The sequence below is a fragment of the Nansenia antarctica genome, assembly GCF_963989245.1.
Source record: "Nansenia antarctica genome assembly, chromosome: 9".
Taxonomy (NCBI): domain Eukaryota; kingdom Metazoa; phylum Chordata; class Actinopteri; order Argentiniformes; family Microstomatidae; genus Nansenia; species Nansenia antarctica.
Window position 1 is genome coordinate 14,571,194 of NC_137679.1, and position 15,000 is coordinate 14,586,193.

General features: G+C 46.6%; 1 protein-coding gene across 1 annotated transcript in view; it reads left to right on the forward strand.

Annotated features, from left to right (window-relative positions):
• Nucleotides 1–2,763: 2,763 nt before the first annotated feature.
• lonp2 (lon peptidase 2, peroxisomal) overlaps nucleotides 2,764–15,000 on the forward strand; it is a 17,787-nt gene continuing 5,550 nt past the window's right edge. Inside the window, exons 1-10 of the mRNA XM_080539446.1 lie at nucleotides 2,764–3,064; nucleotides 4,262–4,535; nucleotides 5,561–5,692; nucleotides 6,409–6,531; nucleotides 6,756–6,913; nucleotides 7,156–7,250; nucleotides 8,191–8,452; nucleotides 8,624–8,765; nucleotides 11,647–11,797; nucleotides 12,053–12,179. Coding sequence (XP_080395572.1) covers nucleotides 2,832–3,064; nucleotides 4,262–4,535; nucleotides 5,561–5,692; nucleotides 6,409–6,531; nucleotides 6,756–6,913; nucleotides 7,156–7,250; nucleotides 8,191–8,452; nucleotides 8,624–8,765; nucleotides 11,647–11,797; nucleotides 12,053–12,179 — 1,697 coding nt within the window. The 5' untranslated portion in view covers nucleotides 2,764–2,831. The remainder of the gene's footprint in view (nucleotides 3,065–4,261; nucleotides 4,536–5,560; nucleotides 5,693–6,408; nucleotides 6,532–6,755; nucleotides 6,914–7,155; nucleotides 7,251–8,190; nucleotides 8,453–8,623; nucleotides 8,766–11,646; nucleotides 11,798–12,052; nucleotides 12,180–15,000) is intronic.

The window sequence follows — 15,000 nt, forward strand, 5'->3', positions numbered from 1 at the left end:
TCGCAAGGTCGGCAGATCGGTGGTTTGAACCCCGGCTGGCCACATGTCGAGGTGTCCTTGGGCAAGACACTGAACCCCAAATTGCTCCCAATGAGCGGGCCGGAGCCTTGCAAGGTAGCTTGCCGCCCTTGGTGTGTGAATGTGTGTGTGAATGTGTGTGTGAATGGGTGAATGAGAGGCCATTGTAAAGAGCTTTGGAATAAGGAGCTATAAAAGTCAGACCAGTTACCAGTCCATAGGTTACCTGTCCAGTCCAGGTCGTGATTACTAGCCCTGTCATGTTTTTTTAATCAAACATAAACGCTACCAAATATGTTCAAATATTCAGGAGGACTAGCATGTAGCTGTAATCAAACCTACATGTCTGCCTTCCATCCCTTTCATCCCTCCATTCCGTGTTGTCCTCCGCATTGCAGATATCTGATTGTTTTGATATGTGTACTTCTGCCAGTGTGTGTGTGTGTGTGTGTGTGTGTGTGTGTGAGGTGTGAGGTGTGTGAGTATCAGGTACACACGTGTTTGTGTTTAAAGCGGTCGTGTGATATGACCCAGCCATGCAGGATGGAGGAGAAAGCTACGCTGTTTTTATTTTCTAATCTTTTGATTGCAGTCAGGGAACACACACACACACACACACACTCATCACACACTCATATCACACACACACACACACACACACACACACACACACACACACACACACAGCAGTAACTGTAATCCTAACCATCTCAGTCTGTTTGAATGTGTTGTCTGAAGCAGAGTGTATCTGGTTGTGTTTTGTGTTAATGTTTTTATAAATAATTACATTTATTGCATGCAGATGTTTTTGCTGACTTGCTGGATTAGTCAGTGACTGAACCCTGACCCCTGACCCAACAGACGTTCCAGCCACATGACGTTGGCCTTGCGCTGGAGCTGAAGATAAAGCTACCAATCTGACCCCAATCTGTCCTCTGGGTCTCTCTGTCCCCTGTCTGTCCCCCTGGGTTTCAAGTGTAAGCAAGTGTAAGCACAGGTATCGGATATGGGTCATTTTAAAAAGTAGATGTAAGCAGGCGTTCCTCTCCCCGGGGCTGAGCCTCTGTCTGTAGGTCTGTCCCCGGGGTTGAACACTGTGACAGCATCAGACCACCAGGGAAGCCATGTTGGATTGTGTTCTGACGGATTTAAATGATTTTTTTTATTTTTTGTATACAAACAGGAATATTGTCACGTTATTTATTTGGATATGTGCATTGTGCTATGTGACAGCCTTTGTGAGAATAAATGTGCGTTGTGTCAACTTTGTGTCCCTCATTTCAGGCTTGTGTGTTGTTTACTTTTAAGTTCTGTTTATTAATTAAATGATTATGAATAATTTTAATTTAAAAAAAATAATAAAAAGTGATTTCTATTTTGGTTGAAGACGTGGTTTTGTCTTGTTTTGATACCTATAAATATACAAACTATTTAATTTCAGTTAATTAGAAACACGATATGTTTATTCCCTGGGCAGAACGGCAGAACTGAGCAAGCTGTGCAAGGTTAACAACCTGCTGCTGAACAAGTCAAAGACCCAGGAAATCATCGTAGACTTCAGGAGGAAAAAGTCCGAGATCCAGCCCCTGCTCATCGACGGAGAGAGCGTGGAGAGAGTCTCAACCCTCCGATTCCTGGGGATGCACATGCGGGATGACCTGACCTGGAAGGACAACACAAAAGCCACCATCAAGAAGGCACAACAGCGGCTATACATCCTGAGAGTCCTCAGGAAGGAACACAGCAAGCAGGTGATACTGGTGACCTTCTACCGCGGCGCAGTGGAGAGCATCCTCACCTACGGAATCTGCAACTGGTTCTCCAGCTGCACAACTGCGGAGAGAAATGCGCTACAGAGAGTCGTGAGAACAGCCCAGAAGATCACCGGCGCCCCCCTCCCCTCTCTGGAAGAGCTGTACAACACACGCTGTCTCAGGAAGGCCTCCAAGATCTCCAGGGACCCAACCCACCCTGGGTACGAACACTTTACCCGGCTGCCCTCGAAAAGGCGATTCAGGACCATGGCCGCAAGGACAAACAGACTGAAGAACAGCTTCTACCACAGGGCCGTCCAGGCCCTGAACACAGCAAAGACCTAGGTTCTGGGCCCTGGACAGTCTGGACGGATTGATGGCAGCTGCTGGACTGAAAAAATCAGGTGTAGTGCTGAGGCACAAATATGTACATTTCAAGCCTGCAAACTGCGACACTTTAAATAAATGTGCAATAACACTATTGTGCAATATGACAACCCTAGTCGTCTATCTGTACAGTATAGTATAGTGGAGAGTGTACATAGCCTTTATTTATGTAAACCAGCTCCTTCCCTTCTTGTGTTTCTTTTAAAAGTTTTTTTTTTCTTTCCTAACACCAGGGGAGCCACCCCTCCGAAAATTCGTTGTTTGGTACCTGTACTGTAGCAATGACAATAAAGACCATTCATTCATTCATTCATTCATTCATTCATGAAGTAATGTCTTCATCGCTTAGAAGCATTTAGCCGATGCGCTCAGTGTTGCCAAATGGGGGCGTGTTCCCGCCGAATGGGCTACTTTTGATCACACTGGGCCGGAAAAAAGCTGGTGGTTTTTGTGTGGATTTAGCGGTTTTTAGACTGTGGTTAGGCTGGAAAAAGTCAAACCCATCTGGCAACCCTGACTGCACTTTAGTCAGAGGGCGTTTCCACGTGTCCCTCGTCGCTCGCCGTAGTCTGCAATGTTTTCATTCGTCCCAGCCTGACGTCACCTGACACAGACAGGACATTCTGTCCCCCTGGATGTTGCCCTGACAAAAACATCCAGAAACTTCCAGTAATGTCTAAGAGCGGCGGCCTCCAGCTCCCCGGCCGCCTGCCTCTGCTGCTGACCCAGGAGGGCGTGCTGTTGCCCGGCTCCACCGTGCGGCTCAGCGTGGCCACGGCCAGGAACATGCAGCTGGTCCGCAGCCGCCTGCTGAAGGGCACCTCGCTCCAGAGCACCGTCATCGGCGTGATCCCCAACACCAGAGACCCCCAACACGACTCTGACCCCCTGCCGGCCCTGCACAGGTGAGACCCCCCTGCCCTGCACAGGTGAGGGAAGTGTTGTTGTGACAGGAGTGTTCTTGGGACGATACTGTCAGACAGAAACAGTGAAATGTCACCTTTATAGCACTTTTCCTGCAAACGTTGCAGCTCAAAGTGCTTTAACATATCCACACAGCATAACAATATTAATACAACAATAGTAATCAATAAAACACACAACAGCAATAATATAAACTACATCATAAAACAAGAATAAACCATACAATCCAATATATTGATGAATCTATATATTTGTATATGCAGGAAAAGTGCTATACTTTATTATTTACTTGTGCTATTATTATTATTTACTTGTTTAAATCTTATTGTAATTCTTATATTATGTAGTTATTTTGTTTATCTTTGTTCTATGCCCCTTGGATTGTATGGTTTATACATTTCTCTTCCTGTTGTAAGAGGTGCTATAAAGGTATCAGACAGACAGACAGACAGACAGACAGGTGGACTTTACCCAGGCACGCAGGCCTTCCCCCTGTGACAACAGTCCACTTTGGTTACTCAGTAGCGGCGTGTTCCTCATGCTGTCACCGCCACAGCTGTACAACCAGAACAGCAACAAAACATCAACATATCATCACAACACCCTCTTTGTCCCTAGACACATCCCACAGAGGCGCCCAGGATGAGATGATACTTTTAATGTTGATGTTTCCCCTCTGGCACCACCTCAGTCATATCTCATCTTCCTGCCTTCCTTCCTTGTCCCTGACTACCAGCAGTAGGCAGATCAAACCCGTTTCAACACGGCTCTGTTGCCTGACAGCGGACTATGAGCTTTGAACTCCCATAGGGTTCCCATAGGGATAGTATTGCCGCCAGAACGTTTGACCACGGCTGGTCCTCTCTCCTGGTCCTGGAGAGCTGCAGGGTTTTTGCTCCAGCTCAGCCCTGACACACCTGACTCAGCTCATCAATGTGTTGTAGGTCAGGTGATGAGGTCAGTCAGGTGTGGCAGATAGGTGCATGCTGGGACACCTGGGCCCACCACAGCTCTCTCCCTCCAGGACCAGGGGTGACTGAGGACCTCTCCCCTGGGTGTTATTACCATGCTTCCCTCCTGACATATCCTGTCATGTGTCGTGTGTTTCCTGGGTGTTACGATGCTTCCCGCTCCCTCCTGACATATCCTGCTGTGTGTTTCCTGTTTCCTGCGGGCAGCATTGGCGTGGCGGGCGTGGCGGTCCAGGTGGTGGGCAGCAACTGGCCGACGCCCCACTACACCCTGCTGATCACGGGGGTGTGCCGCTTCCGCGTGGTGCAGCTGCTGACGGAGCGGCCGTTCCCCGTGGCGACGGTGGAGCAGCTGGACCGGCTGGAACAGCTCACCTGTCCCCCGGTGGCGGAGCCAGGGGCGGAGGGGGCGGAGCCAGGGGCGGGGCCGGAGGGCGAGCTGGGGGAGCTGTCCCAGAAATTCTACCAGGCCGCTGTACAGGTGTGTGTGTGTGTGTGTGTGTGTGTGTAGTGTGTGTGTGGTGTGTGTGTGTGTGTGTGTGTGTATAAAACACCTTATGTATAGCCAAAGAGCTGCCATGACCCTGAGCCTACTGAACATGTATACAAGCTTTATTGTCTGTCTGTCTGTCTGTCTGTCTGTCTGTCTGTCTGCTTGAGACATCTTCTTCCCCCCTGCACTGGGTCTCCAGTGTCTATTAAAAATGTCTTCTTCTATCACGAGGACTGCCAATGGCCCCTGGCCTGAGCTAGATTCCTCTTCCTGCTACGACTGGTGGATTGATGATTCACTTACTTAGTCAAATGTATTGATTGTAAGTCGCTTTGGAATAAGGCGTCTGCTAAATGCCAAAAATGTAAATGTAAAATGCTTGTCTCTGTGTGTGTGTGTGTGTGTGTGTGTGTGTGTGTGTGTGTGTGTGACGAAGAGTCAGTAGGAGTGTTCTCCAATATTTCAGCAAACACCCCTGATGTTGTAATTGTCAACGAAAACCACAGAGAGGTGCTTATTTTAGAAGTTGGCTGCACCTTTGACCATAGCCTAGAGGAAGCCTTTTTAACCAAAATCTTAAAATACCAACAGCTGGAGCAGGCCATATCACAACTGGGCTACAGATGTCAACTTTTAGTTTTTATATTTGGCAGCCTGGGCCATGTTCATAAGTCTGTTGTTAGAGGCCTTCATATGGCTGGTCTTCCTAAGAGAAGGGCCAAACAGTTAGCAAAATACTGCTCAATATCCGCTATTATTGGTAGCCGCTCAATATGGAGAAGGCGGTGCTTCCTGTACCCATGAGCGGGATACTGTCTGTCTTTTAGTATTGATCAACCCACTGGTCTTGTGCGAATAACATCCTGTGTGTGGCAGAACTGGTTGTTGGCTCAGCATTACTGTAACAAATTGTTTCCAGGATGTCAAAATGCACTGTTAGTATTTATGTCCTTTAGAATTGTACTTTGTATGTGGACATAAATAAAGCATTTAAAATGTGTGTGTGTGCGCAGCTGGTGGGGATGCTGGACATGTCTGTCCCGGTGGTGGCCAAGCTGAGGCGCCTGCTGGACTCCCTCCCCAGAGAGACCCTGCCTGACGTCCTGGCGGCCATGATACGCACCTCCAACAAGGAGAAACTACAGGTGTGTGTGTGTGTGTGTGTGTGTGTGTGTGTGTGTGTGTGTGTGTGTGTGTGGCTGCCATCATAGAGAGAGAGAGAGAGAGAGAGAGAGAGAGAGAGAGAGAGAGAGAGACAGAGAGAGACAGAGAGAGACAGAGAGAGACAGAGAGAGACACAGAGAGAGAGAGAGAGAGAGAGAGAGACACACAGAAGAGAGAGAGAGAGAGAGAGAGAGAGAGAGAGAGAGAGAGAGAGAGAGAGAGAGAGACAGACAGACAGAGAGAGAGAGAGAGAGAGAAAAACAGAAAAACAGAGAGAGACAGAGAGGAGAGAGAGAGAGACAGAGAGAGAGAGGAGAGAGAGAGGAGAGAGACAGAGAGAGAGAGACTGGGTTTGTATGTAGGAGCATACACATACAGTGATAGGTGATGCAGTTGTAATATAATTTGATATAATTTGTTGGAATTAAGAGTCATTTTCAATTGAAGTGTGTGTGTGTGCATCTGTGTTTGTGTCTGTGTGCGTATGTGTGTGTGTACATCTGTGTGTGCGTGTCCGTGCATGTGTGCGTGTGTGTGTGTGCATCTGTGTGTGTGTGTGTGTGTGTCCATGCACGTGTGTGTGCGTGCGTGTCTGTGTGTGTGTGTGCGTGTGTGTGTGTGTCTCTGGTGTGTATATGTGTGTGTGTGTGTGTGTGTGTGTGTGTGTGTGTGTGTGTGTGTGTGTGTGTGTGTGTAGGTCCTGGATGCGGTGAGTCTGGATGAGCGCTTTAAGAAGACCCTCCCCCTGCTGACCAGACAGATAGAGGGGCTCAGACTGCTGCACAAAACCAGGAGGCTCCGCCCACACGAGGACAAGAGGGTACCTGTCTGTCTGTCTGTCTGTACATCTGCCTCTGTCTGTCTGCCTGTCTGCCTGTCTGTCTGTCTGTCTATTAGAAATGTTACGGTAAAGTCGGTCTATTAGAAATGTTACGGTAAAGAAGGTCTATTAGAAATGTTACGGTAAAGATGAGGCCGACTTTGCACCAATTTTACACATGCAAACAAGGGCCCTAACCCCTCCCCCCTCCCTCTCCTCCCCAGGGGGGGTCAGTGAGGAAGGTGTTCCCAGGGCAGCAGGTGGTGGTGGAGGAGGAGGGGGAGGATGAGGAGGGTGATGACGTGGCCTCTCTGGAGAGGAAGGTGAAGGCGGCCAACATGCCTGAGACGCCCCTGAAAGTCTGTCTGAAGGAGCTCCGGAGGTGTGTGTGTGTGTGTGTGTTAATCTACAGTATGGTGTGTCTTAATCTACAGTATGTGTGTGTCTTAATCTACAGTGTGTGTGTGTGTGTGTGTTAATCTACAGTATATGTGTTTCTGTGTGTTAATCTACACTATATGTGTGTAGTAATCTACAGTGTGTGTGTGTGTGTGTGTGTGTGTGTGTGTGTGTGTGTGTGTGTATGTGTATGTGTGTATGTGTGTGTGTGTGTTAATCCCCCAGGTTAAAGAAGATGCCTCAGTCTATGCCGGAATATTCCCTGACCCGGAATTACCTGGATCTGATGGTAGAGCTGCCCTGGAGCAAGACCACCACAGGTACCCCTGACCCTGACCCTGACCCTGACCCTGACCCCTGACCCCTGACCCTGACCCCTAGCCCTGACCCTGGAGCAAGACCACCACAGTTACACAACAACAACAACCCACCACAGGGGGGTAATTCCATCAACGTCGCTGACTGAACTGGAATGCAGGACACCCAGTTAGCTAGCCATTTAGCTAGCCAGGGAGTTTATAGTTAGATAGCCAGTTAGCTAGCCAGGGAGTTTATAGTTAGCTAGCCAGTTAGCTAGCCAGGGAGTTTATAGTTAGCTAGCCAGTTAGCTAGCCAGTGCTATTGTAAGGAGCTAGTAACTAGAACTAGAAAGCTCTGTCCACCTCATTCATCATCATGACAAGTATGTGTACATGAATGACTTGGCCACTAGAGGGAGCTCTCTGCCACAGCACAGTAGCTGTTTCGGCCGCCATGTTTTTTTTCCGTCAAGTGTCTTATTTTACCTAGAATGCATTGCGTGACAGGCTATCTAAGTCAGTCTTACTAGTCTCTCATAGGTGAGCTTTATGCAACAGGAACATTTTATAGTCTATAGCAAGACTGACCTAAAGTGAGATCTAAGTCTAAGGCTGTGTTTGAAATGGCATGCCAGCATACTGAATACTGCATACGCAATGAGTACTGCATACTGCATACTAAATTCATAATAAGTATGCCAATACCATCCGACCTTTCAAACGAACGTAATTTAAACGAAACCGAAACAACTGCAATATTTGCTGAATCCAAAACACATCATTGAGACTATCATGACCATTTTCATGCATGTTGACAAAAGTGTATTCATATTAAACAACCTATTTTCTAGACACCGGTTGGATTTTACATTGATGCATCCCCCTCCTGCCTCCCCCCCTCCTCCCGCCTCTACACCCTCCCCTCCACCCTCCCCCTCTGCCCCCCCCCCCCCCCCCCCAGACCGCCTGGACATCCGCGCGGCCCGCGTCCTGCTGGACAACGACCACTACGCCATGCAGCAGCTGAAGCGGCGGGTGCTGGAGTACCTGGCCGTGAGGCAGCTGCGCAGCGCGACCCTGCGGGGGCCCATCCTGTGCTTCGTGGGCCCCCCAGGGGTGGGCAAGACCAGCCTGGGCCGCAGCGTGGCCAGGACCCTGGGGAGGGAGTTCCACCGCATCTCCCTGGGGGGCGTCTGCGACCAGTCTGACATCCGCGGACACAGGTGGGGGTAGGGGGGAGTGCGTGGTGGGGTGTGGGTGGGTGGTTGGGGGGGGGGGAAGGTGTGTGTGTGAATGTTTTATGGAAACGCACCTACTGTTGACTGTCTTCTGTCACAACGCAAGTGATGTATGGCGTCTCTCTCTCACCTTATTTCTAATCCCCCCCCCCACAGGAGGACCTACGTGGGCAGCATGCCAGGTCGCATCATTAACGGGTTAAAGATGGCGGGCGTCAACAACCCTGTGTTCCTATTGGACGAGGTGGACAAGCTGGCCAAGAGCCTGCAGGGAGACCCTGCCTCCGCCTTGCTAGAGGTCAGAAGCCCGGGGGGGGGGTTGCGTGTGCGTGTGCGTGTGCGTGTGTGTGTGTGCGTGTGCGTGTGCGTGTGTGCGTGTGTGCGTGTGGGGAGCATGTCCCCCCCCAGTCCGGCCTGCAGAGGGGGCTGCGGGACTGGTCACCAACTGGTCACCAACTCTCACACCCGGTGTCACTGCCCCGCCAGGGAAAACAAACACACTGATGAGGTCCTAATTGGCCATCAACACTCCACCAACAGTCCCGCAGCCCCCTCTGCAGGCAGGACGCAGCATGCTCCCCACAGCGCGTGTGTGTTATCTGAGCTGTACTGCATTCTAGGGAGATTACTCTTCACCTGGTATCAGGGAGATTTCACACTGCTGTAGGTCTTCCTCACACACACACACACAGACACACACAGACATCTCCCCTCTCACCTAGGGCCTCCTTTATAAAGCTTGCGTACGCCCAACAACGTGCGTACCCACATTTTCCTGCAATTTGGGGATTTATAAAAAACTAACTTGGCGTGAAACTGTGCGCACCTCTATAAATCATAAATGTAAATATTACCTCTAACGTATTATATATATGAAGGAGCGCACACTGCACATGTCTTATTCGCCCTTGTCCTGTACGCATACATATATCTTTACTGTACGTATCATATTGATATTCATGCAAATATTATTTACTTTTTACATTCATATTCATTGCACGTAGCGCGAGGCTGGACAAGTTGACCACCGTCCGCATTGACTTCACAGTAATGAACGTCTTCATAAGGGTAAGGTTCCCGATAAGTCCAATGATTGCAATACAAGCACCCCATGTATACGGACTACGAAAAGCTCACAGCCACTTTATTACTGAACTATCTATTATTACTAGTTGCACCACCAGTGTATCTTGTCTTACCTGTAATATTGTCACCTTTATCTTGTATTATGCCTATTGCCTTATGTCTTGTGCTGCAATGTCAGGAACCGAAGCCTAAGATTTTTTTTTAAAGAAAGATTTTACTCTCTTACACTTGTGTAATGTAACGTAACAATAAACTTGAAACATTCATGGCTTTTTTACGATACATCTGGTTAGATGACGAACTGCGTTTCCTTGTCTTAGTACTTGTCAATAACAAGAAGGTTGAATCTAATCTAATCTAAAAGAAAAAAATTGATTTAGGATTTAGAATAATATTTAATTGGATATGTAATTATTAAACAAAACTTGGATGTTATGAAATGTATTATCATAAATAATAAGGTGCACAGTTGGACGAATTACGTTTAAACTGATTGTTGATGCAGTCTGGCACATAGATATTATATATGTATATATTATCTATGGTCTGGCAGACGAGAGAAGAGTTTCATATTGTTATGACGTGTTCGTTGTGCGGAACTGTTGCACAGAAAATGTATTTTTTTCGCCCTTCCATCTGGGCGTTTCACTGACCATTTATAGGCAACTATGGGCGTTAAAAGGGTGGGACAAGACGCTTGTTCACGTGTTCAAACATTTTAGTTGATTGTGATTTATAAAGAGAAGCAGGCATGGGACTTGCGCCTCGCAAATTCCACTTGCGTGCTCACCGTTTTATAAATCTGAATGTTGGTGTGCGTAAATGTTCTTGCTTTGTGTACGTACGCAAGCTGTTTACGCTAGTTCTATGCAAAGCTTTATAAATGAGGCCCCTGGACACACACACACACACACACACACACACACACACACAGGTGTCTCCCCTCTCACCTGAAAACACACACACACACACACACACACACACACAGGAGTGTCTGGAGACTGGGATAGCATCCAACATGCTAGATACTGTCTAGACCTGACTAGAGGAGAGAAAGGAGAGAAGAGAGAGAGTGACTGATTAGAGGAGAGAAAGAGAGAGAGTGTGTGTGTGTGTGTGTGTGTGTGTCCAGGTGAGAGGGGAGACACCTGTGTGTTTGTGTGTGTGTGTGTGTGTTTGTGTGTGTGAGCCAGACCTACAGCAGTGTGAGATCTCCCTGCTGATACCAGGTGAAGAGTAATCTCCCTAAGAATGCATTACAGCCAGCTCAGATAACACCACACACACACACACACACACACACACACACACACACACTTGCAGACACACATATGCAGAGACACACACACACACACACACACACTCACACATACGGTACTCTCTCTCTTTCCCTAGTCAGGTCCAGTCAGTGTGTGTATCAGAATCAGAATCTAGTTTATTGTTACATCCCGTTATACGAGCATTATTGTTGTTGTTGTTGTTGTTGTTGTTGTTGTTGTTGTTGTTGTTATTGTTGTTCCTGTTGTTGTTATTGTTCCTCTTATTCTTGTTGTTATTGTTCCTGTTATTCAACGGTCTTCTGGTAATTTCCTCCTGGCCGGGCCGGAAGGAAACTTTTACTTGGTGTAATCTGCAGCAGAGCTAGTCTGTGTGTCGTCTTTGTATTTATTTTTTTTATTTTTATTTTTTTACGCTTTTAATCCAAAGCGACTAACAATTATTACTTACAGGGGCAGTCCCCCTGGAGTAACTCAGGGCTAAGTGCCTTACTCAAGTGGTCACTCACTCACTCTAGTGGTGGTGTGGTTTCAGGCGGGATTTGAACTCAAAACCTTCCGATCACCAGTCTGACTCACTATCCACTAGACCACCACTACCCCTACTATCGTCTGAGCCAAGAACCTTTTTTTTCTTTTTTTCCTAGTGTTTTACCCCCTTTTACTCTGTCACCCAGTCTGAAGCAGGACACAGAGCATCGCCATCTTTAAAAAAAATCAATAAAAAAATAAAAAAACGAAATAAATCTTTGTTAACACACACACACAGAGGGTTATCAGTTGTGTTAACGGTGTATGTGTGTGTGTGTGTGTCAGGTGCTGGACCCAGAGCAGAACCACAGCTTCACAGACCACTTCCTCAACGTGCCCTTCGACCTATCACAGGTCCTATTCATCGCCACGGCGAACTCCACGGCAACCATCCCCCCCGCCCTCCTGGACAGGATGGAGGTGCTGCAGGTGCCAGGTCAGAGGTCACGAGGTCACACCGGGATCATAGGGGTCACGCCGGGGTCGTAGGGGTCACGTGTGTGTGTGCGTGATTTTGTATGCGCAATGATTTTGTGCTGGTGTGTATAATGTGTGTTTGTGTGTAATGACTTTGTATGTGAGTAATGTTGTGTGTGTGTGTGTGTTTGTGTGTGTGTGCGTGTGCGTGTGTGTGTGTGTGTGTATGTATGTGTGCGTGTGTGTGCGTGTGTGTGTGTGTGTGTGTGTGTAGGCTACACCCAGGAGGAGAAGGTGGAGATCGCCCACCGCCACCTGATCCCCCAGCAGCTGGAGCAGCACGGCCTCACGCCCCAACAGCTGCAGATCCCCCAGGAGACCACCCTAGACATCACCTCCAGGTACACACACCCAGGAGACCACCCTCGACATCACCTCCAGGTACACACACACACCCAGGAGACCACCCTAGACATGACCTCCAGGTACACACACACACCCAGGAGACCACCCTAGACATGACCTCCAGGTACACACACACACCCAGGAGACCACCCTAGACATGACCTCCAGGTACACACCCAGGAGACCACCCTAGACATGACCTCCAGGTACACACACACACACCCAGGAGACCACCCTAGACATCACCTCCAGGTACACACCCAGGAGACCACCCTCGACATCACCTCCAGGTACACACCCAGGAGACCACCCTCGACATCACCTCCAGGTACACACCCAGGAGACCACCCTAGACATGACCTCCAGGTACACCCAGGTAAACAGGTACACACACACACATGGCAGGATAGTGGTTGAATATAGAGGCAGTATCTGCAATCTCGCATGCCGTATCAGGAAGGATAGCGGTTAAATACAGATTAGGGCTGCACGATTTGGGGAAAAAATCGAATTGCGATTATTTGGACAGATATCGCGATTGCGATTAATTTGCGATTATTATTTTTTTAAATAGCAAAAAAAAAAAAAAAAAAAAAGGGGAGTTTTTGTAAAGTGTGGCCATATCTCCGGCTAGGAAGGTCGTATCAACGTGCAGTTTGTTTGTACGTCTTCAGGGGACTTAGAGGCTCCCTCCTCTAGCACCCCCACAGCCCGAGCTACGAGTGAAAGAACTAAACTTACATTGGGTTGCTTTAAAGTTGGGTTGCTTTAAAATCAAGCTTCAGATTAAAACATGTGATGGAGCATTACTAACCTGACTCAGGTGGTTTGTTTCACACAACCATCTAGGAAAGCTTCATTGGAAGCTGTTTGGAAAAGGGCAGGTACTTTCAAAAAATACTTGGCAGGTGATTGGATGAATATCACCTATTTTCAGAGAGCATTACCACATGATACCATCAAACTATTAACTGCTCTAATTCTAATGCAAGGATGAGAACTTAAAAGATATGAATTGTATATATGATAACCTCATCTCATCTAGACAGGTGGCTACTTTCTAAGATGATCCAGCTATTAAAATGATCATTTGGGGATACACTGTGACTATAACTGAAAGGACCACATCTAGATGACTCGGTCAACAGTCGAACTGATGAATGATAGAATGGTGGTCTCTGACTATGGAGCACAGACACACGTCACCTTGACTTAGGAATCTGTGACATACTTCAGCCCAAGGCTAGGCTAGGCTAACCTCTGCGTCTTTAAAGCCGGCTGGTATGAACGAATGGTATGAGGTTATGCATACAGGACACATTCATGTTTGACAACAGAACAGTTAACTTCCATGTATCCATAAGCCTGCTATACTATATAAACACCAACCCGCAGGTTGCTGAGACTGTCAACTCTGTGTCTGTACTTTAACGCCGGGTTAGCATGAGTAGCTAAGCTAAGCTACCGTCTCAAAGACTACAAGTTAGCTAAGCTAAGTTTAAGGCTGGACTAACAGCACCGACATGCACTTGGCTGGTACAGTTAGTATAGTGAAATTGTACACTTACCTGTCGCAATTATAACATACTAACGTTTATCATACGTCCAATAAGCCATGTGGTGTCTAATTGTCTCCGTTATGTTAGCCCAAAGTCTCATAATAATTGGACTGACTGTCGTGACACAACCTATGCCTGCGTTCGTAAATTCGCTCTGAGAGCGCCGGGTTCAAAGTCATAAAGAGACCAAGTAATTTGATTGGACAAGAGGCATTCCATGAGTGCTGATCAAATTTCCAAAAGAGGTTTTAATCTCAATGTGACTTCCTGGTAAAATAAAGGTTTAAATTTTTTTTTTTTTTTTTTTTTTTTTTTTTTTTACAAAATCGCAGGCAAATCGCAGGCTTTGCGATTAGCTAATCGCATCATTTCAAATCGCGATTTCGATTTAAAATCGATTAATCGTGCAGCCCTAATACAGATGCAGTAATCGTCACCTGTCATTGACTGAATCATGGTCATTCATACGTGCAGCCATGACCTGTGATAATCTGACACCTTCATCCTGTATGGTAGGATACCGACACACGGTGCAGAGGTTCTGGAACCTGGTCCAAAAATAAAAAAGGGGAGAATCTCTGTCTGTGTGAAACCGTAATTCTCAAGGACACACACCCCCCCACTCTCTGCTTCTCTGTGTGAAATCTTATCTCTCTGAGACATAACACTTTTAACTATGTCTTTTTATCCATTATCTAATTAAATGTTTATCTATTTATTTCTATATACCGGTATATATATATATATATATATATATATATATATATATATATATATACTGTATATATATACAGTGGGGGAAATAAGTATTGAACACATCAACATTTTGTCCAGTAAATGTATTTCCAATGAGCCTATTCAAGTGAAATTTGCACCAGACACTGGTATTAACTCAAACAATCCAGACAAACAATCTAAACATTACATATTAAATACATATTACATATGTAAATAAAGTTATGTGTAGTGAAGTGAAATGAAACAGGAAAAAAGTAATGTACACACTAAGAAAAAGTTACTTAAACTAAAGTTAAAGTTAGAAAAAATAACAAATTAGACCTCCAATCTGTGCTAATTAATTATAATAATATTTATTTCCCCCACTAATATATATATATATTCTTGTCACTTGTATTTTCTTACTGTTCTTCTTTATTTTGTGTGTGTATTTTTTATACTGTATGTAAAGCACTTTGAATTGCCCCTGTTGTATGAAATGTGCTATACAAATAAACTTGCCTTGCCTTGCCTTACACAC